The sequence below is a fragment of the Urocitellus parryii genome, chromosome 13 (assembly GCF_045843805.1).
Source record: "Urocitellus parryii isolate mUroPar1 chromosome 13, mUroPar1.hap1, whole genome shotgun sequence".
NCBI lineage: Eukaryota > Metazoa > Chordata > Mammalia > Rodentia > Sciuridae > Urocitellus > Urocitellus parryii.
The window spans coordinates 46,226,729-46,250,007 of record NC_135543.1 but is presented as its reverse complement, the minus strand read 5'-3'; the positions used below and the strand labels follow the sequence as shown (position 1 = coordinate 46,250,007).

The 23,279-nt window shown below is 40.1% G+C and overlaps 1 protein-coding gene and 1 non-coding gene across 2 annotated transcripts in view; one reads left to right on the top strand and one right to left on the bottom strand.

Moving 5' to 3' along the window:
- Ttc39c (tetratricopeptide repeat domain 39C) overlaps nucleotides 1-23,279 on the top strand; it is a 101,886-nt gene that overhangs the window by 56,128 nt on the left and 22,479 nt on the right. Inside the window, exons 5-6 of the mRNA XM_026388062.2 lie at nucleotides 83-437; nucleotides 2,114-2,282. Coding sequence (XP_026243847.1) covers nucleotides 83-437; nucleotides 2,114-2,282 — 524 coding nt within the window. The remainder of the gene's footprint in view (nucleotides 1-82; nucleotides 438-2,113; nucleotides 2,283-23,279) is intronic.
- On the bottom strand, nucleotides 18,116-18,219 carry LOC113182256 (U6 spliceosomal RNA). Its single transcript, XR_003300700.2, has one exon. It is a non-coding gene; the product is annotated as a U6 spliceosomal RNA (small nuclear RNA).

Genomic DNA, 23,279 nt, shown 5'->3' with positions numbered 1-23,279 from the left:
TTTCCAATATCTTTTATTGTGTGAATGCAAAAATTGTTTCTAAGGCTGGTTTTCAAATGCTTTTCTCTCCTTCTCTTTATAGCTTACATAAAAGGTGGGTGGATCCTTAGGAAAGCCTGGAAGATTTACAATAAATGCTATCTGGACATCAATGCCCTTCAGGAGCTGTATCAGAAGAAGCTAACTGAAGAGCCTTCGACTTCTGACACTGCAAATGATAATCACATTGTGGCTGAAGGGGTGACTGAGGAGTCCCTAAACAGACTGAAAGGTGCTGTTAGCTTTGGATATGGCCTTTTTCACCTTTGCATATCCATGGTGCCCCCAAACCTGCTCAAAATCATCAATCTGCTGGGGTTTCCTGGAGACCGCCTGCAGGGGCTTTCTTCACTGATGTATGCAAGCGAAAGTAAGGACATGAAGGCCCCTTTAGCTACGTGAGTAGCTATATTGCAATGCTTTGGTAGATAATATAGTGTTGAAAGTAAGTAACCGACAAGCAAAATCTTTAAAGGAAACTTCAGGAAAAATACGGGTTGGTTGTCGCGATGCTGTGCCTTACGTCTTTGAATGCAGCACCAAGCACAGCCTCTGTGCTGGTGGCGGTAGTTATGGGGTCCTGTATTTTAAACAGGTAAAGCGACCTTATCGTTTACTCTCCACTAATTTTATAAGCCAGTGTTGTGACTTTGACCACAGTCACAAAGATGCACAATCCTGATTTTGTTTTAACTCAAGAGGTACAAATTTGATAAGCCTTTTCTGTGGCTTAGAAATTTTGATTCCTATAAAGAATCTTCTTATTGGATAATTTTCCTTCATGATTCTAGCTGGTCTGTTGGTCCTTTGTGTGACTTGGATATTTTGTGCTATTCTGCTCTATTGAGTCATTTTATGTTGCACAGTGTAAACTTCAATGACAAGTCAACCTGCAATTTGAACAGTTTTACCAAACACCAGGTGTTCTTTGTCTGATATGATGCCACTTGTCAAAATTTTCCAAACAGAATGTTGATATCACAGCGGACCTTAGTTAGATGTATTTTTACTCATGTGAGTATTGAGGAATTTGGATGATAGCTCTTAATCTGTTGGAAGTTACTTAAAAATGATTATTTTTCATTTGAAAATATTTATGCCTCCCCAAACTCATTAAATTACCCAGTGGTCCTTTATTAATTTGAATTAACAGATTGATAACTTGTGATTCTCTGTTTATATCTTAATATTATTTCATACTTATTTCTGAGAAATAAATGAATACATTTTAATTTAATTTAGATTAGTATGATCTCTGTGATAGAATTTATGAGCACAGTGGACGCTTACATTTACATAAAAATATTTGCCGTGCTGGCTAGACATTTTTATCTGTTCATTATAGCAGATCTTAAGGACTCTGTTCTGTTTGCCTAAATTTAACATGACATTTCTCTTTAATGAGTTTGAAGTAAGGTAATTTTAAATAATTTATTTGTGTGTGTGTGTGAGTGTGTGTGTGTTTGTTTAAATTGAACGTCTTTGAGGGCTGGAGAAAGGGCCATTAATCTGTTCCTCTCACTTATTTCAATGCAATGTGACAATATTTGTGACAGTGGATTCTTATTTAATAAATTTGGATTCTGAGGTTGGTATCCTAACTTTTGTGAACACAAGAGAAAGCCACATTTTCCTTTCGCAAAAAGTGAAAGCTTTTATTAAGAGAGGACAATAAATTCATGGTGACAGGTTATGGTTCCTAATGTGGCCACTGATGACTGAGGTATGGAATTCAGAAATGTACATGTCCTATCTTCAGCCATCCATCCATCTAGAAGGCTAAATGCTTCTGTTGCCCTCTCCCCTGATCTGATGGAAGGGGGGAATATGCTGATTTATAATTTGTGCTGAAGTAGCGATTTCCCAAATATTGAAAGCATTAAGATGGGGGGAAATGTGCTCTGATATTATTTTATATTACATAGTAAGATTTTTTTTTTGGGGGGGGGTGTAGTAAAAGAACACATACTGATTAAAAAACAAAACAAAACAAAACAAAAAAAAAAACCAAAAAAACCAGAAACAGTCCAAGGGAAATTCTGTTGTTCAGTGTCCCTGCTTTCTCCCTCTGCAGATTAGCTCTACTCTGGTATCACACTGTGGTTCGCCCATTTTTCGCCTTGGATGGCAGTGATAACAGAGCGGGCCTGGATGAAGCGAAGGAAATTCTTCTCAAAAAAGAATCTGCATATCCAAATTCTTCCCTCTTTATGTTTTTCAAGGGACGGATCCAGCGATTAGAGGTACAGTACCTTCCTCGTCTTTTTAAAATAAAGCTTCTGATGATCAAAACTCCTCTATCTATCTATCTGCTTGGGGGCCAGTATTGATGAGCCACAATGTCCTAGGCCCAGGAACATTTTGTTTGTTTGCCTTTCATTGCATTATTGCTAAGGAAGACTCTTCCAGGAACCCAGGATGTTAGTCAGTTACCTTCTGTTCAGGGGACGTGGGCAAAGCAAGGGTGACGTTCCTCACTGGTTATGAGACATGATTGGTGTACTCGAAGCATAAGGCATGTGAGCGTTATTAGATCTCTTAGATTTAGAACACAAAATACAATTTTTTCCCTCTCTGACTTACTAACAATCTATTTCTAAATTTTGATCCTAGCTAACAATTTATATAAGAGTTTCACTGCCTTAAAAGTCAGGATAACATCAGCTTTGAAATCACAGTAGCTTTTGTCAGATTTTCATGTGCTTCCTTTGGCTAGGTACCATGCCAAGAGCGGTACACACACTATCCCATTCGCTTCTCAGAACAACCCTGTGCATAGATACAAGACTATCATCCGCCTGTTAAAGAAAAGAAACACAAGGGTCTGAAGGGTTGCCAGTAATGCCCTGAGCTTCCTCAGCAAGGGAGCCCCGGTTGTCCCACTCCAAAGCCAAAATATACCCTGGCTTTTGCTGAGTTCCACTTCTCCTTTGCATCTTTATCTGCTTGCTCAGAGGCATGAGGGTTTCTAGAAAAATGAAAATAGAAGAGATTCATCATCCACATGAAAGAAAGTGGCTGTTAGACTACATGCCCTACCCATTTTCTTACCAGTTAGTAGCAGTGAATCAATTTGAGGTTTTATTTATTTTTTTTATTGGTTGTTCAAAACATTACAAAGCTCATGACATATCATCTTTCATACATTTGATTCAAGTGGGTTATGAACTCCCATTTTTACCCCAAATACAAGTTGCAGAATCACATCGGTTACACATCCACATTTTTACATCATGCCATATTAGTGACTGTTGTATTCTGCTGCCTTTCCTATCCCCTACTATCCCCCCTCACCTCCCCTCCCATCTTCCCTCTCTACCCCATCTGCTGTTATTCAATTCTCTCCCTTGTTTTTTTTTCCCCTTTCCCTTCACCATCTCTTATATGTAATTTTGTGTAACAGTGAGGGTCTCCTTCCATTTCCATACAGTTTCCCTTCTTTCTCCCTTTCTCTCCCACCACTCATCTCTGTTTAATGTTAGTCTTTTCCTCATGCTCTTCCTCCCTGCTCTGTTCTTAGTTGCTCTCCTTAAATCAAAGAAGACATTTGGCATTTGTTTTTTTAAGGATTGGCTAGCTTCACTTAGCATAACCTGCTCTAATGCCATCCATTTTCCTGCAAATTCCATGATTTGGTCGTTTTTTAGTGCTGCATAATACTCCATTGTGTAAAATTCCACATTTTTTTATCCATTCATCTATTGAAGGGCATCTCGGTTGATTCCAGAGTCTAGCTATTGTGAATTGTGCTGCTATGATCATTGATGTAGCAGTATCCCTGCAGTATGCTCTTTTAAGGTCTTCAGGGAATAGTCCGAGAAGGGCGATAGCTGGGTCAAATGGTGGTTCCATTCCCAGCTTTCCCAGGAATCTCCATACTGCTTTCCATATTGGCCGCACCAATTTGCAGTCCCACCAGCAATGTACAAGAGTACCCTTTTCCCCACATCCTCGCCAGCACTTGTTGTTGTTTGACTTCATAATGGCTGCCAATCTTACTGGAGTGAGATGGTATCTTAGGGTGGTTTTGATTTGCATTTTTCTGACTGCTAGAGATGGTGAGCATTTTTTCATGTACTTGTTGATTGATTGTATATTCTCCTCTGAGAAGTGTCTGTTCAGGTCCTTGGCCCATTTGTTGATTGGGTGATTTGTTATCTTATTGTCTAATTTTTTGAGTTCTTTGTATACTCTGGATATTAGGGCTCTATCTGAAGTGTGAGGAGTAAAAATTTGTTCCCAGGATGTAGGCTCCCTATTTACCTCTCTTATTGTTTCTCTTGCTGAGAAAAAACTTTTTAGTTTAAGTAAGTCCCATTTGTTGATTCTTGTTATTAACTCTTGTGCTATGGGTGTCCTATTGAGGAATTTGGAGCCCGACCCCACAATATGTAGATCAGAGCCAACTTTTTCTTCTATCAGACACAGAGTCTCTGATTTGATATCTAGCTTCTTGATCCATTTTGAGTTAACTTTTGTGCATGGTGAGAAAAAAGGATTCAGTTTCATTTTGTTGCATATGGATTTCCAGTTTTCCCAACACCATTTGTTGAAGATGCTATCCTTCCTCCATTGCATGCTTTTAGCCCCTTTATCAAATATAGGATAGTTGTAACTTTGTGGATTAGTCTCTGTGTCCTCTATTCTGTACCATTGGTCCACTCGCCTGTCTTGGTACCAGTACCATGCTGTTTTTGTCACTATTGCTCTGTAATATAGTTTGAAATCTGGTATCGCTATGCCGCCTGATTCACACTTCCTGCTTAGAATTGCTTTTGCTATTCTGGGTCTTTTATTTTTCCATATGAATTTCATGATTGCTTTATCTATTTCTACAAGAAATGCTGTTGGGATTTTGATTGGCATTGCATTAAACCTATATAGAACTTTTGGTAATATCGCCATTTTGATAATGTTAGTTCTGCCTATCCATGAACAGGGTATATTTTTCCATCTTCTAAGATCTTCTTCTACTTCTCTCTTTAGGGTTCTGTAGTTTTCATTGTATAAATCTTTCATCTCTTTTGTTAGGTTGATTCCCAAGTATTTTACTTTTTTTGAGGATATTGTGAATGGAGTGTTTTTCCTCATTTCCCATAATTATTGTGTTGTGATCTATTTGCCTCTTGAACTTGAGGAGAGTTTGTTTTATGAACGTTGCCGCACCATTGTTTGGTGCATACAAATTGATAATTGTTATGTCTTGTTGGTGGATGGTTCCTTTTAACAGTATATAGTGTCCTTCTTTATCCCTTTTGATTAAATTAGGTTTGAAGTTGATTTTATTCGATATGAGTATGGCCACTCCTGCTTGCTTCCGAGGGCCATGTGAGTGGTATGATTTTTCCCAACCTTTCACCTTCAGCCTGTGTATGTCTTTTCCTATCATATGAGTCTCCTGAAGGCAGCATATTTTTGGATTCGTTTTTTTGATCCAGGTTACTAGCTTATGTCTCTTGATTGGTGAGTTTAGGCCATTAACATTTAATGTTACAATTGAAATATGATTTGTACTTCCAGTCATGTTTATTTATTTATTTATTTTAGTTTGGCTAGTTTTTGCTTTTTGGTTATTTTCCTCCCCCTTTACTGAGATACCTCCTGCTGTTAGTTTTGGGCATTATTTTTCAATTCCTCTTCTTGTAGTATTATGCTCAAAATGCTTTGCAGTGCTGGTTTTCTGGCTGCAAATTCTTTTAGCTTTTGTTTATCGTGAAAGATTTTAATTTCATTGTCAAATCTGAAGTTTAATTTTGCTGGATACAGTATTCTTGGTTGGAATCCATTATTTTTCAGCATTTGAAATACATTGTTCCAGGATCTTCAAAGTCTGTGATGAAAAATCAGTCATTAACCTAATTGGTTTACCCCTGAATGTAATCTGCCTCCTTTCTCTCGTAGCTTTTAATATTCTCTCCTTGTTCTGTATGTTGGCCATCTTCATAATTATATGTCTTGGAGTTGGTCTATTATGGTTTTGAATGTTTGGGGTCCTGTAGGCTTCCAGGATTTGGCAATCCATTCCATCTTTCATCTCTGGGAAGTTTTCTAGAATTATTTCATTTAATAGGTTGTCCATTCCTTTGGTTTGAATCTCAATGCCTTCTTCTATCCCGATGACTCTCAAGTTTGTTTTTTTTATGACATCCCATATCTCTTGAATAGATTGCTCGTGGGATTTAAGCATTTTTTCTGTGTTGACTATATTCTTTTCAAGTTGATAAACTTTGTCTTCATTATCTGATGTTCTGACTTCTACTTGATCTAGTCTATTTGTAATATTCTCATTTGAATTTTTAATTTGATTTATAGTTTCCTGCATTTCTAGGATTACTGTTTGATTTTTTTTTAAGATCTCTATCTCCTGGTAAAGCTCGTTCTTTGCCATTTGAATTTGTTTGTTTAATTCATTTTCAAAATATACTTTTATTGCTTGGACTTGCTGTCTCATGTCTTCTCTAATATTCTTTTCCATCTGAGTTAGGTATGCCTTGCGTTCTTTCCCTATCCATGCTTCTGATGCTTCTAGGTCCTCCTGTAGATTTAAGTTGTCCTGCATTGTTTGTACTCCTTTTTTCCCTTGTTTTTTCATGATGTTCACTTTACTTTCCAGCTCTGTTTGACTGCTGTGTTTTTGCTTTCTCCTATAAATTTGTTTTGGCTTTGTATATCTCTGTTGTCTCTCCTTTGTGGTGGGAGATTATGCCTAGAGATGTTGGGCTTTATTGTACTTTAAAGCTGATTCATTCAATTTATAAAGGGCTTCCGGATTCTGTATGCATATAGTGATTTGTTGTTTGTTCTTAGGACTTTATGTTTAGGTTAGGTGCTATGAAGGTATAAGGGTTAGTATATCTTGGCTACTTTAGAAGGTTGCTCTACTGAAGGGGGATACTAACCATTGATTGGATCAGGGTGTTGGTAGTAGCTAGTTATTTAGGAGCCCTATAGACAGCCTCGAAACATTCACCTATTTGCATTTAGACAATTACATGTAATGGAGGACGTAATGCTTGGGATGAAAGTTGGGGGGAAGGGGAAGGAAGGTGCTCTTAAAAAGAAAAAAGGAGAGGGAGATAGATAGAATAGATGAGAATGGAAAGAACAATAAAACTTGAAAGGGGAAAGAAAGAAAGAAAAGGGGAGAGAAAAAATAGAATAAAATAAAATAAGAAATTAAATTTGGTCTTAGAGATCCATTTTCTTCTCTTCCCGTAGGCAGAGCTGTGCCCTCTGAGCTGAGTTTTGCCCTCTATGTGTCGACAGCAATCCCTGTAAGGCGGCTCCTGGGAGTCTCTCAATCCTGTTAGTCCAGAGCCGTTTCACTTCTCTGGCCCCTCCTCCCCTTCCTCCTGCCAGTCAGCCAGGTCCTGCTCACCGGAGGCGGTTCCCCAAGGATCTGGTTACACTTTCAGCCCACAGCGTGCCCTATTTCCCGAACAACTGAGCACTCTCTCTATCATTCATCTAAGCCCCAGTGCTGTGGAGCTGTGGTCTGGGAGTCAATAGTTTAATTTTCCCTGACCCCTTTGGTGGGCACGCCCTCGGAAGCTGGTGGCTAAGACCTTGGGTGTCGCCACTGGTGGTGATGTGAGTTGGGGGTCGAGAATCCCCTCTGCTACCCTCAGCCCCTACAATCATGACCACTCCGCTGGAGATAGGAGGAGTTGGGGGTCAGGAGTGCCCTCTGTTTCCCTCCGCCCCTACTGTCATGCCCTCTCCGTTGGCGGTTGGGGGAGTTGCTGGTGGGGAGTCTTCTCTGCTTCCCTCCGCCCCTATAGTCATGCCCACGTCACTGGCGGTAGGAGGAGTTGGGGGTCGGGAGTCCCTTGGCTCTTACGGTCACGCCCACGGAGAGATTTTTGAAGTTTCCTGGTTGTTTGTATCTGGTGTGGGTGGGAGTCACACACTTGCTAAAGTAGATTCCGCTGGGAAGGAATCTCCTTGACCAAACTCTGGTGACTTCCCCTCTCTGCTATGGCAGGCCCCTGGCTCCTTGCCGGAGTATCCGAAGGGAGGGGTGGGACTGACTTGTCTCTGGTCTGACTCAATCTCTGGTTTTAGCTCCCAGTTTGCTATTTCATAAAGGCTTGGTTAGAGTCCCTTCACGTGGCCTCCTGAGCCGGGAGGGCCGGGCCGTATGCCGGTTGGGCGGGGCCGTTTGCCTGAGCTGGGTGGGCGGGAGCTATTTACCGGAGTCGGGCGGGACGGGGGTCATTCCCAGCGCTGGGCCTCCAGAGGTGGTTCACAGAGCCGGGCCGGCGGGGGCCGTTTGCAGAGCCGGGCAGGCAGCAGCCGTTCGAACGTTCGCCGCAATGGGCAGGCAGCGGCCATTCGGCAGCAGCCGTTGGGACTGGACCCCTGCGCCGCATGGCCAAGATTCACAAACTGACACCTCCAATAAACTTACTAATTCCCGGCAGGTCTCCTTTCAGCAGAATTTTGCTAGAAGTTTCTCAGCAGGTAGAATCTAGGTGTATTAATGGGTCTCTCTGATCCCGTTACTGTGGAGGTATTGAAAGTGCTGCCTCCTCGCCGGCCGCCATGTTGGGTCCCCCAGTTTGAGGTTTTAACATCCTGTTACTGAGGCACTCTGCCAGAGTCGGCCCCTAGCAAACCCCAGAAGTACTTTTGGAGACTTTTTTTTTTTCCTGAGGAATGATGTCACAGGCATAAAGATGGCTCTTTTTTTTTTTTTTTTTTTGTGGAGTGGGGTGGGTGCACAGTGGCGGGTAGTTTCATGAAGTGACTCCTTAAGTCTGAAGACTCTGCAGAGCAATTCTCTAATTTTCCAAGTCCTCTCTCTATATGTGTGTATTTGTATACACATAAATATGTCACAGGAAAGCAGGGAGCTGAAATTCCAAACCTCCATTTTTGTGTTCCAATGAAAGAAAATTTAAAGTCAGACACCAAGAGCCAAGGAAGAAAACTCTATTATAAGGGAAGTTGAGGTGAAAGTAAAGTAAAAGCAAAGTGAGGCTCAAGCAGAGACCCTCTCGACAGAGAGTGGGCTGTGTCCATGCAGAGAACGACACAGGAGACTACACTGTCTCCAAGTTTATTACTGTTTAATGTTGACCAGGAGAGCTGAGGACCACTGTACTCTTTGCCAATCAGGTGTTCAACTCCTCCTTCACGTCAGGCAGTGGAGTTTTTAACCGTAGGTGGTCCTCTCCAGAGCTGTCATGGTGGCCATACTATTTAGGGGGGCTTTGATTACAAGTCAATCCCATATTAATGTAGGCACTGAGGTCAGTAGCTGGTGAGAAGTTACCTTAGTGCGCCTGCACTACTAAAGAAATCTTCCTTTCCAGACCTCTAGCTGTAATTCCTAGCTTCACAACAACATCAATGGACACTGTCAAGAGTTAGTCCCATTAATCTTTTTCTTTTGACATATGTTCCTATTAGCCCCTTTGCTTCTGTTTATTTTCTATAAATTAACTACACCATTTGCATTCTCTCTATTTTGAAAGTAGTTTAAAGAAGACCCTAAAGTAATGTAAAGAACACTTGTGAACTTTCCTGCATTTTACTGCTCTTTGGTAGCTACTACCTAATAGTTATACACGCACACCCCCCGCCCTCACACACACACACACGAAGGTATATTTTAGAGGTTATACTAATAGTTTATAATTGGAACATAGTACAGAAAACTCACTACGATCTGTTTATTTAAATCTATGTCCAAGTTATTTTTCTTCTGATTATCTTGAGACTCTTTTTCTTTGCATTCAGCTTTTTAAGTCTGTGGTTGTATTTCTCCCTCTTTTTCTCTTGCTCTAAGCAGCATAGTTCTGACCCATCTCTTATGTAGTCAGGGCTATTAGTTAGTCTCCTTTTTTTTCAAACTCCATGTTGTGGCCCTACTTGTAAGGAAAGATGTCCAGGTTCTCAAAGTTTCTTACACCCTAGAGTTTGTGCAAGAGGAACTATGATGCAAAAGGAAATTTTGAACTGACTAAGCCTTCTCACTCCAGTGAACATTTCTGAAATGAAAGTTGAGTGCAGGATGAGTTCTTTCTTAGATTTAAATTTTTTAAAGGTCAAACATACATTTTTTTTTTTTTTGTACCAGGGGCACTTAACCACTGAACCACATCCCAGCCCTTTTTAATATTTTATTTAGAGACAGGGTCTCATCAAGTTGCTTGGGGCCTCACTAAGTTGCTGAGGCTGGCTTTGAACTTGCGATCCTCCTGCCTCAGCCTCCCAAACCACCGGGATTACAGGCCTGTGCCTCTGTGCCTGGCACTGCATTCCTGTGACATATTAATGTGTATACAAACACGTACATATATTTTGAGTAGCCATGAATATCATGGTACAGGTTGCTCATCCTTAATCCAAACATCCAAAATCTGAAAGGCTCCAAAACATGAAACATGTTGGACATCAGTACAATGCTGCACATGGAAAATTCCACACCTCACCTCATGTGATGGGTAGGTAGTCAAGATATAGGAGCACGAAAAGTATCATATCATTACCTTCAGGCTGTGTGTATAAGGTAGATATGAAACGTACACGGACCTTGTATTTGGACTTGGGTCCCATCCCCAAGATACCTCGTGTGATTTTGTCCACTGAAGACTAAGCTAGGGGCTGGGGAGGTGGCTCAAGCAGTAGCGCGCTGGCCTGTCATGCGTGCAGCCCGGGTTCGATCCTTAGCACCACATACAAACAAAGATGTTGTGTCCACCGAAAACTACAAAATAAATATTAAAAAATTCTCTCTCTCTCTCTCTCTCTCTCTCTCTCTCTCTCTCATCTCTCTCTCTCTCTCATCTCTCTCTCTCTTTAAAAAAAAAAGAAACTAAGCTAGTGTCATAGGCTGCACCTGCTTAAATTGTGCGTATACACATGTGTGTATTCACACAGGTGTGTGCATGCATTCACACATATACATTAACATAAACTTTCCCAAACTTGAAATTCAAAACTCAAAACACTTTGGTCTCAAGCACTTCAGGTAAGGGATACCCAGCAACACTAGATTTGGTGTTCAACAGAACTTTGCTGACTGGGGTTGAGAACCGAAAATTTACAGTTGTGTGCACCGCAGCCCTCGGCATCATGACATTAGGTATTTATTAGAATTCTCTTCCTTTACTCCTCTGATGAATGAAGATTTGGTATTGTACTTTGAAGTTGGTAAATAGGGGTGCCAAAGTCAGGATTTATATTTTGTTCTGCTTGCACTGCGTTAATTTTTCTCATTTTAAAATGAAAATGCTTAACTTATAGTTCAATTAAAAACTGCTCCTCCCCCAAAAAATTTCTTAAAATGTGACATCATTTTAGTTTGTGCGACAATTCATTCCTGCAAGGGGTGGAATAGCACTAAGAGTAAGTGACCGTTCATTGTTGTCGGAATGGTTCTAGAAATAAGGGAGCCACGACTCCACAAAGCCTTCTCGTAACTACAGTTTGGGGGGATACATGGTCCTCCCTGTGGCTCTTAGCAAGAATTCCTTCTCTTCAAGAGTAGACAACTGCAACCAGAGCGCAGGTGGTAGATGCTGGAACTGTGTCCCTGTGAAGCAGCTTGCTCATGGGACTGGTATTTGGTTTGAACAGAAAGGACATGAGATCTGTGACTGCTCTTGTGTGGGAGCCCCAGGGCTTGGCAAAAATGTGAGGAGTGTTTCTGTTGGTCTTTTCCCCAAAGCCCAAAGGATGAATGGGTTTTAGGGCTTTCTTGAAATGCAATTGTTGTTATTCTCCTCAGGGTACTCAGACACTGGCCTTTCATGAATCTTCCCAAGTAGGAAGATTGGGGCACCCCCCTTCCTTTGCAGGTGAGAATCTCTGCCCAGGGAGATTCTCTAGTCCAGGGCTTTTTGTAATGCCTCTAAAGCCCTGCCTTTGATTTTGTAAACATAGGGCTCTGTGGATGAATTTGCTTCCAAAGAGCCTTTTTTCCTTGTCAGCAAGCATTTAGATGAGTGGTTGGACCCCATGGGGACTTTTATCAATGCACACAGAACGTGGTCTCAGGCTCCAGTTGAAGCAGGTGCAGCCTATGACACTATCTTAGTCTCTTCAGTGCACAAAATCACTGAAGAAATCACACAGAATCCACTCAACTGTTTGAACAGCTGCTCTGGAATAAAGCTTCTCTTCGTCTAGGGTGTTTAGCTCAATAGGCCCAAATCCATTTCCACTCTGCTATACTCACTATTGTGAGTCACGTGCTGCTTCCCACTTTCTCTTTTCATTTCATGAACAGCTTTTTTTAAAAAAAACAAACATATTTTTCCTTTCCTTGTTTGAGACTATTTGGAATCCTTATGGGAGGATGATTTCTTTAACAGATTTGTGCCTCCTGCCACTTACATAAACCTCCTTGTAGTGGCTTCACTAGGCTTTGCCATGGTGATCTTTCTTGACGCTGTGGTATAGTTCTACCCCTCAGTGATGGTCTTGCCCCTGAGCTGCTGTGTACAGGAGTTGTTGCCAGACTGCAGAAAGAATTCCCTGCACTTTCAACCTTCTCCACCCACTGGTGTTGCCCTTACTACTTATTCTGTCTTCCCTGGCTCCTGCCATCTGACCTGTGTCGTGCTGTGGTGAATGAGACAGTGCGTAGCATATGGTGGATGCTGTGTAAGTAACCGGGTGGCTGTTGTTAGTCACATTGAGCCCATAAGCCTGGGAAGTAGGGTATCACATTTTTCTTTTGAGGAGAAAGCATTTGTAGGCCTCTGATTGGAAAAATGGGTATGCAGGTAGCTATGGGAACTCCAGGAACTACATAGGTATTTACTTTTCGTTGATGTTTCCATTAATGCAAAGAGCTATTAGGAAGTTAACATATGGATAGTATAGTACCCCTAATCTTAAAATGTGAATTTGTAGATAGAGTTTTGAATTTTTTATTTTTATTGGATGAGAAATTTTTTATTTCTCATCCAATTAAATCCATGTAATACTAAGCTCATGAATATATAATGATTATCTTTAAGTGTTAGGGACAAAGTCTACATTTTGATCAAGTATTTTTATTTCTCTCTGGTCTCCTTGTTTTCTTTAAGCAATACAAATTTGCCCATCTTTCACAAGTAACCGTGTGACCATTGTTAGTCATACTAAGCATTTAAGCAAATATGTATATATATTTGGTTCTATGTGTATTTATACTCTCATATATATTTTTTATGGTGTGGCAACTTAGTGATGTAACTAATTTTTAATATTAGTCTATCTGTAAAAAATGCTCAAATATTTGCATGAATGAAAGTCCTTGTAAAGTTAATGAATATAGTCTAATGAAGTTGCTATTATGCAAACATTTTGAGCACTCTTTTTTAAATTTAAATTTTATTTATTTATTTATTTATTTATTTATTTTGTAGTTGTAAGTGGACAGCATGCCTTTATTCTGTTTATTTTTATGTGGTGTTGAGAATCCAACCCAGTGTGCCCGCACACTGTCTTTGCACCTTCTGTCCCACCCATTATGTTAGAGGTTATCAACTGGGAGACCTTTTAAAACTGGGACTTTTTAAAAGCTGGCTGTAGAGCTTTCATTCTGTATTTTTATTAAGATAAAATTACATTTATTTTTGGTGCCTCTAAAATAAGTGGGAGTCTGTGTTGCTCTGTAGCATATCCATTCATGATATGGCAGGGATGGATGGAAAAGTGGCTCTCGATTTCTGTGGTGATTCATTCATCAGATAAGGGAGGCTGCAGGGGACATGGGGAGTAAGGGCCAGTGCAGTAGGGCCACATGCAGAGGGCCTAGCCTCTCTCCTTGTGCCTTCTGGTAGCAGCGTTTCTTTGCTCTGTTGAAGGGCAACCCTGGCTCTTGTGTTTGAACAGCATGCCTCGTCAGCATGATGTAATGTTGTTATTTATAGAATCAGGGAAAAGGCTACCGCGGGAAGAGAAATAATTCCCTGAAGTTCTGTTAATTGTAGTTTCCTCCTCTTCCTCCATCCTGTGTGGTTCTCTTAATTACTTGACGCACCAAAAAATAGGGTTGCCATTTATTCTTAGACATACAGAAAAAAAAAAAAATGAGAGATTGATTTAATCTAGTGTAGGGGAGATGGAGGATGTGTTTGTCTTCACTTTCCAGTGAGATAGATCCATATCGTGTGATTTAATGGCTGTTCACTCACATATGCTAATAAGTAGAATGCACTTGCCTTTCTTTTAACCCTATCTTTACAGGCTGTGGGTTTGAAAAGCAAGTAGACGGCTAATGTTGATTTATATCCCTAAGCTTACTAAGTGTGCCTAAACGGATGAGCTTCCTTTGCCTACATCAATGATTGTCCTACCCGTAAGGGTCGGAGACTTAAGCCATTGCTTGGTGTCCTTGAGAGCAATGTTGCTAAACCCATTTTGCTGCTCAGCAACATTAGTGCTGAATTGCATGTGGGTGGGTTATCACAGCATGTCCTGCATGCTACAGGTGACAAGGAGATTGTCCCATCCCCAAACACATAAATAATAGTTTAAGATGCTAAGCAATTTCCTAAAAAAAGCCCTGTAGTGATTAAGTTTTGTTTTAATTTAAGCTCTTTATTTTCATATTATTTTGTGGCCTTTAATATACATACAAGACTATGCATTTGTTTAGAAAGCTAATATTTATATAAATTCACAGTTTTTATAAATAACTGTTATGCAGACAGACTGTTTAGATTGCTGTTGTGCTAATTCTGATATTTTCCTCTTCCTAGGAAATTACTGTTGGGATATTTGATTTTTGTTTCCCCCCATATTTCATTGTGATAGTAAGTGATGCCATACGTATCTCTGCACAGTTTTCATTTTTTCCCTTGAGTTCCCTTGGATTATAGCTCCAGAGATATCATTATTAGAATCAAAGAGTATGATCAACAGAGTAGATCAAGCGAAACAGGGGAGGGAGGCAGGAAGGGAAAGGGAATGAGATTAATTAAATTGTATTATGTGCATGTATGAATATGGTGCAATGGATCCCACCCTCATTAATTATAATTATAATGTACCAATAAAAAAATCATAGAGCATGAACAGTTCTGTAGCTCCTGCTAAATGATGAGAGATTACACTCAAGAAATAGTGGGCCACAGTATAACTACTCATTACTTCCTGTAGTCTGCCCCTAGTTTTATTTCTGTTTATTTTTATGTTCATAAATGATGCAGATTGAAATGGGTTAAAGATATTTCTTTAAAATATTACCAAAAAGACATCCCAGTTCATGGATCAGAAGACTCAGTATCACAGGAGATGGTGTTTTAGTCAGCTTATTGTTGAGAGCCACAGCCAAAGGGGCCCCAGCAAACTTCCAGCTGCCAGCTGATGATTGGCTCACAGCGGCCCCAGCAAACTTCTACTGCCAACTGATTGGCTCTTAAATCTTGCAATAATCTCCATTTACCAGATTTCTTTTTGATGACAAAAATGGGAGTATTATGGGAGATACAGAAGGTTGTATATGTCCTTCTGCTAATTGTTGTTTGACCAGGTCATGGGCTACTTATATCTTTTCTTTAGTCAGGGGCCACTGAGGAACCCATACTGGTCTTTCTGATTTCCAAGTAATTTTTATTGTCTCAGTGGCCCCTTCTGAAAATCCAACCCATGTCTGTCTGTTCCTTGATCTATTTATATTGGTGCTGCTATACCTTGTTCTTGTTTTTCTAATCTTTTTCCTTTCCTAAAACCTTGTCTAGTCATAACAGTGGGTGCATTTTGTTTGATGTTATTTGTTAATGTCAAACCTAATTGATCTAGGACATCTCATCCCCCTAAATTTATGGGAAGATGATCCAATACATATGGCTGTATAGTTCCTTCACATCCTTCAGGATCCTTCCAATCTAATACCATTGCACTTCTATGGGGATTAGTCGCCACTCCTAGGCCTCGAAGCGTTTGAGTGGCTTGTTGTAATGGCCAATGTTTTGGCCATTCTTGACGAGAGATGATGCTAAGGTCTGCACCTGTATCCAGTAGCCCATTAAATTCATGTCCTTGAATATTTAGTTTTAGCATGGGGCGAGAATCTAAATTTAAAGAAAGCATAGCCCAATCTGCTGGTGTTATGTTCAAGTTGTTAATGGATTCGACCATGCTTACAGTGAAGGGTGCTTGAGGACCATAGGTTGTGTGAGCCCAACTGCCACCACCGGCTTCCCACAAGCCTCTCAACCTCCCCCACTCCTCCTGCTCTTGAGGCCGATTGGCTGGGTCGCATGGGCGGAGCCAAAAAAGTCCCCCAGTGAGCAGCTCTGTGGTCTGAAAGGGCGGGGAAACAACCCAATGAGCATCACCGTAGAGAAGCCAATCAGTTGGCAGTAGAAGTTTGCTGGGGCCACTGTGAGCCAATCATCAGCTGGCAGCTGGAAGTTTGCTGGCAGCTGGAAGTTTGCTGGGGCCCCTTCGGCTGTTGCTCTCAACAGCTTATTTGCTGCTGTGACTAAAGGGACAGACCAGAACAACTGTAGGAGAGGAAGAGTTTTTTTGAGGGTTCACAGTTTCAGAGGTCTTAGTCCATAAAGACCAGCTTCATTCCCTGGAGCTCGAGATGAGGCAAGGTATCATGGTGGAAGAATGTGGCAGAGAGAAGTGGCTTATCTGATTATCAGGAAGCAAAGAGAGAGAGTCCACTCTCCAGATACAAAATATATACCCCATAGCCATGGCCCCCAATGAACCACTTTCCTCTAGCCACACCGTACCTGCCTCCAGTTACCTCTCAGTCAATCCCATCAGGTATTAATTCACTGATTAGGCTAAGGCTATAACCTAATCATTTCTCCTCTAAACCTTCTTGCATTATCTCACATGAACTTTTGAGGGACATCAGATCTAAACTGGAATAGATGGCATTACTCACTCCCCCATTGAGTTAAGGATCTTATACAAAATCCCAAGAATGACCCTGTCAAAATTGCAGCATGAGGTGGGAGGTTTAGCTCAGTGTAGGGAGCTTGCTTTCTTGGTATGCACAAGACCCTCAGCTCAATTCTCAGCACTGGGCAGGGGGGTGGGGGGGATTGCAATTTGCTTTTTTTCTGAAACTGACAAACTAATGCTAATCTCAAGGGACCCAGAACAACCAAACCAGTCTTGAAAAAAAAACAAAGTTGGAAGACTCGTACTTCTTCATCTCAAAACTTACTGCAAAGTAATCAAGACAGGGTGGCATTGGCTTAAGAATAAACATGTAGATCAATGAGGGTCAAGAAAGGAACCTTGTATTTATGGTCAATTGACTTGACAAGGGCGCCAGGACAAATCAATGGGCAAAAATAGTCTTAGTGGTGTTGGAACAACTACAGATTCACGTGCAAAAGAATGTAATTGGACCTTTATCTCATCATACACAAAAATTAACTCAAAATGGATCACAGACCTAAGCATACAATCTAAAGCTAACTCTTGGTTTAGGAAACAGATTCTTTTTTTTTTTAATTGATACTCACAGAATAGTGGGGTTCATTGTGGCATATTCATGCATACATAGTAGCGATTTGATTCATTTCAATCCCGAGTACCTCCTCTTGCTCTTTCCTCCTCCTTCCAGCTAAACCCCTTTCTTTTTTAAAAAAATGTTTTATTTTTTTAAAATGTTTTATTTATTTTTTTTTTAGTTTTAGGTGGACACAATATCTTTATTTTACATTTATGTGGTGCTGAGGATCGAACCCAGTGCCTCGTGCATGCTGGGCAATCACTCTACCACTGAGCCACAACCCCAGCCCTAAACCCCTTTCCTTACCCTACTGGTCTGTCTGCTATCTTCATGAGGATCCCCAAGCTCCGCTTCTTTTCCCATTATTTCTCTCTGGCTTCCATGTATGTGGGAGACACACACAACCCTTGACTTTCTGAGTTTGGCTTATTTTCTCTTACCATGATTCATCCATTTGCCTTCAAATGACATAATTTTAATACATCTTTATGGCTGAATAAAGCTCCATTGTGCATATATGCCACATTTTCTTTAATCATTCATCTGTTTATGGGCACCTGGGCTGGTACCATGACTTGACTATTGTGAATTGTGCTGCTGTAAACATGTGGATGCATGTATTTCTTTTAATATGCTGACCTTAATTCTAAAAATATGGAACATATAAAGTTGCATGTCTTCCTTGTACAGGGGCTGTGCTAATCTTTTCTGTATCATTCCAACTTTCGTGTATGTGCTGTGGAAGTGAGCATGAAGCAATAGTTTTTTACACATGAGGTCAAAAGCAGAGAGACCACAAGGGGAAAAAAAGGTAGTTTGCTTCATCAAAAATGCACTTCTCATTGGATGGGGTTGTGGCTCAGTGGTAGAGAGCTTCCCTAGCATGTGTGAGGCACTGGGTTTGATTCTTAGCACTACATATAAATAAATGAAAAAGGTAAAAGCCCATTAACATCTAAAAAAAATTTTTTAAATGCACTACTTGTGCTACAAACAGTACTAGCAAGAGGGTAAAAAGACAACTCAGAATGGGAGAAAATATTTAAAGGTTATATATCTGATAAATAACTTGAATCCAGAATATGTAAGCAGTGGTTACAAGTCAGTGATTATAAAAAGACAAATAACCCAATTTAAAATTGAATAAAGGATTTGAAGAGACATTTGGCTAAAGAAAATCTGCAAATGGCTGATAAACACATGAAATGATACTGGGCATCAAAAGTCATTTAAAAATGCAACTCAAACTGTGAGTTATTATTTCCCACCCATCAGGCCAGCTATGATAAAAAAGGAGACGGCCAAGGGGGAATGGGGGCAGGAAAGGTGGTGGAATGAGATGGACATCATTAACCTAGGTACATGTATGACCGCCCCATCGTGTACAACTAGAGAAATGAAAAGTTGTGCTCCATTTGTGTGCAATGAATCAAGATGCATTGTGCTGTCATATATACCTAATTAGAATAAATAAATTAATTTTTTTAGAAAAGGAGACAGCCAATTGCAAGAGAAATTGGAACCATCATTCAAATTAGAACTATAATGTAAGGAGTATGGCCACTTTGGAAAATACTTTGTGCTTCTCCATATATATATGATCTTTTTCCTTTGGATATAAACTATTGATTCAGTCAAACAAATTTGATGACTTTTGAGTCAGAAATATTTCTTATATATTTGCCCAAGTTCTAAATGTGTAATTAAATCAAGAGTAATATTTATTGTATTTCCATCATGTTACTTTCATTTTGAGAATTATTATTATATTTAATTGTGGAAATTTTTAATGTACTGGTATTATTATAATAGTAATATACTTCATTTCTTCAGAAATGAAACTTATCATCCTTCCCAAACTGGGTTGCCTAGATTATTCTTATTTTTTAGATTGTAAACTGATGTTTTAAAAATGATCTTATTCTATTCTCATCTCTTGGCTTGCCTGAACCATGAGTGTGATTTATTCCTGATCCCTTCTATAATTCGGGAATACATTTCTGATTCAAGGGTATTTCTCTTCCTGTTATTGAGTTAAATTCTTAAATTAGATGAAATATGGTTTTGAAATGTTCTTGCACTCTAATTTCTTCTGTTTTAAAGGATTACATAGCTTTCGTAATTGTAATTGTATGCCTTAAAAAGAATAAGTATACCATCATTGCCTTTAAGTGTGTATTTATTTTAGCCATTATTCTCTCGTACATATTAACTATCAGTTGATCAAATTCTGTATACTCTGTGGAAATTCAAATGGATACTGTGTTTATAAAAGTATTTCTTTTCTATTGCTGAAGATTTCCCTTCCTGTAATCATGTCACCCTGTTTTTCTCCTGATTAGACTTTGTAATTGTTCACATGTGTTCATCCTGTCTGTCTAAGTATGTGCAGGTGTACCTTCTTATTGTAGGATTAAGAAAGCCTCTGAATTTAGGCTCTCTTAATCCAGTGCTCTTTCTCATACACCCCACTGCTTTTGCTTGCTAATAAATTACACATAGGTTTGTCTGAATCAGTTTGGCTGCTATAACATAATACCATAGACCTGGTGGCTTGAACAATAAGCAATTATTTCTCACAATCCTGGAGGCCAGAAGTACAAGATTAAGGTACTAAAAGTGGGAAGTGAGGTCCCACTTCCTGGGTTTCATTCACCATCACATTGAGGTTTAGGATTTGAGTGCTGGTGTATTTGTTTTCTAGGGCAGCTGTGACAAAGTCCCTCAAACTGTATGTCTCAAACAACGGTTATGTTATTATCACAGTCCTGGGCTTAGGGTCCAAAGCCAAGGAGTCAGCAGGGTCGGTCCCTCCCAGGGCTGCAAGGTAGAACTGTCCCATTTCTCTCAAGATTTTGGTGGTTCTCTGGCAGTCCTTACCAGTCCTTGGTGTGTGGAAGCGTCACCTTGACCTCTGCCTTCATCTGCTCCCCATGGCTCTCTCTGTGTATGTGCCAAAGCTGTGTCTAAATTTCCCCTCTTACACAGGTTGAATCCAGGCCCACCCGACTCCAGTAGGACCTCTCAGAACTTACCTGATCACAATCTTATTTCCCAATGAGATCACATTCTGAGCTTCTGGGATTTGGATTCTAACTGTAAATTTGGGGGCAACACAGTTCCACCCATAATAGTTGGCAGTCATTGCCGGTCAGTGTCTCCCCATCTGCCCTGGTAGCCTGCAGGCACCAGAGCTCTCAGAACAGTAAGACTCCTGGGCCAAATTAAAGTGGGCTTGAACCACACCGTTTACTAAGTCAATGTGGAATACACAGCAAGAAACAGGGGAAAGGGACAACAATGGCACTTTCAGGAGAGAGTGCAGGCAGGGTGGAAGCCCCGTGTGCCCTGAGTCCAGGGGTGGCAATGTGCAGTGCCCTGCTCTGCCTGAGCCTTTCCGTCTGATGGTGGCTGGGAAGACCAGAGCTGAGATGGGAGAGAAACTTCCAGTGGCACACAGCGCAGGGGAGACCCACGGGAAGATTGCACCTGTCCAAGACTCATTAAACTAGTGGGCAGCTGTGACTCTTAGAGGTGTTTCTTGAGGATATTTGGTGCCAGGCTGGGTGTCACTGATGGGTGATCAAATAAGACCTTGTGAAATTAAGTTCTGATACACAAGCACATTTAGCACTGTATTTAGAGTCTTTGTATATTTGTTTTAATGTCTAGTGCTATTTGGGACCTCCTGGATATTAGGGGTTTTGCACCTTTTATCCTTCTCTGTAACACATACACACTCATTAAGTATTTCATTTATTACTAATATCTCATGAATTCTGCCTAAGTCTAATATACATTTTGCTTAAAACATCTTAAAAACTGGGTATAGTGGTGCACACCTGTAATCTCAGCAGCTTTGGAGGCTGAGGCAAGAGGATCGCAAGTTCAAGGCCAGCCTCAGCAACTTAGCAAGGCCTTAAGCAACTCAGCGAGACCCTGTCTCAAAATAAAAAATTTAAAAAAGGGCTAGGGATGTGGTTCAGTAGTTAAGTACTCCCAGGTTCAATCCCCAGTACCAACAACAACAGAAATGAGAATCTTAGAATTAAATGTGCCTATGTTAGCTAGGCCCTGTAATTCCAGTGGCGCAGGAGGATCAAGTCAAAGCCAGCCTCAGCAAAACTGAGGCGCTAAACAACTCAGTGAGACCCTGTCTCTAAATAAAATACAAAATAGGGCTGGGGTTGTGGCTTAGTGGTTGTGTGCCCCTAAGTTCAATCCTTGATACCAAAAAAAGAAAAAAATGTGCCCATGTTTTACAAAACTACAAAGTTCTTTATGTGCCAGAATTGACAGTTCTCAGAAGCAGATGCACTTCAGAGCTGCAGGGCAGTGCACGCTGTCCCCACCGAAGGGACTGTTGTGTTCTGTGACTTGTCCCTAGGCATTACTTCCTTTCTAGTCTCCAACCCAGCAGAATTAAGAGTTATCAACATTATTTTAATACCAGTAGGTCTGAACCGAGACCTTTGTGTCTGGGAGCTTTCTCATCATTGAATGATAAGTATAATTTAGAGGTGCTACAAAAGGAAACTGCTTGCTCAGGAAATGGAACTTGAATCACAGATTCAGGGAAGTCTGGAACTTAATGTCCCTTCAGCACTACTGTCGGGGCCAAGTCCCCAGATGCACTTGGCCTTGTCTCCATTTTTACTTTTTTTTGCAACTCTAGAGAAGGAACCTTTTGCTGGGTGGTAGTTATCAGTGAATCCTTGCAGGCTGGTTGTGAGTGAAAATCTCAACAAAATGTATCATCAGTAGGCTTCCAGCATAATTTGTGGCGCTGAAAATTATTCAGACGTTTTTGTGTCTTTGTATTTGTTTTGATATTTTTATTTTCAAAAGGTTTTTAAAAGATATTAAGGTCTAAATACCTTAATATGAATAGCTTAGATTTTTTTTTTTTAATTGTATGGAAGACGTTACCTGCAGTCACTGCGTCTCTTCATATTTAATTTTTGTGTCTTCTGTCTCTCCAGAGGACACACATGTGGTGGTTTGGATTTAAGACAAGAATACATAGCTTTATGTTGGTGCTAGGACCTTAATTTAAATAGCTTTTAATTATGCCTTCTAGATAAAACTGATGAGTCTGGTGAGTCTGAAACAATTGATGCAGAACTTAGTTGCCACTTACCTGTGAAGGTTTGTTCTTAATGCAGGAAAACAGTGTGGTGAACTATGTCCCAGCACTCTTTACAGGTGACATAGACTTATTTCTAAAAACAAGGCAAGAAGAGCACTTATTTATATAAAATTATTTATTTCAACATCCCCTGAGAATGGATACAAATGTGTTGGTTACAAGGTTGGTACTAGAATTTGGAAGTATCAACTGGTGTTTAGTCTTTTTTTTTTTTTTTTTTTACAACCAATACCTATTAAGAAAAATATTTAATGATAGTGATTTAAACATTTTAAATTAATTTTTTAATTGTGATTTTTAAAAGTGAACTCACCATATACACAATTCCAGAGCAAAGAAAATATGGGAATATTTTCAGCTGATTCTACAAGTAAAGTATTTTTCTGATACCAAAGAGCACTAAACAAAAAACTGTAGATCATTCATCCTGGGTATTGAAATTCTAAATGAATATTAGCAAATAAAATTGAATAAGGTATGTTTTTAATGTCATGTTTTAACCTAGTAGAGCTTATTCCAAAGAGACGTATCATGATTCTCCCTCAGGAAGTATGTGCCTATTATTTCCTGCATTAAGAAAGTGATAAAGCCATATATAATCCTATCAGTAATGTTTAAAGAAAGACACTACCCAGCCCAGGTCTTTAAAAAATGAAACAAACT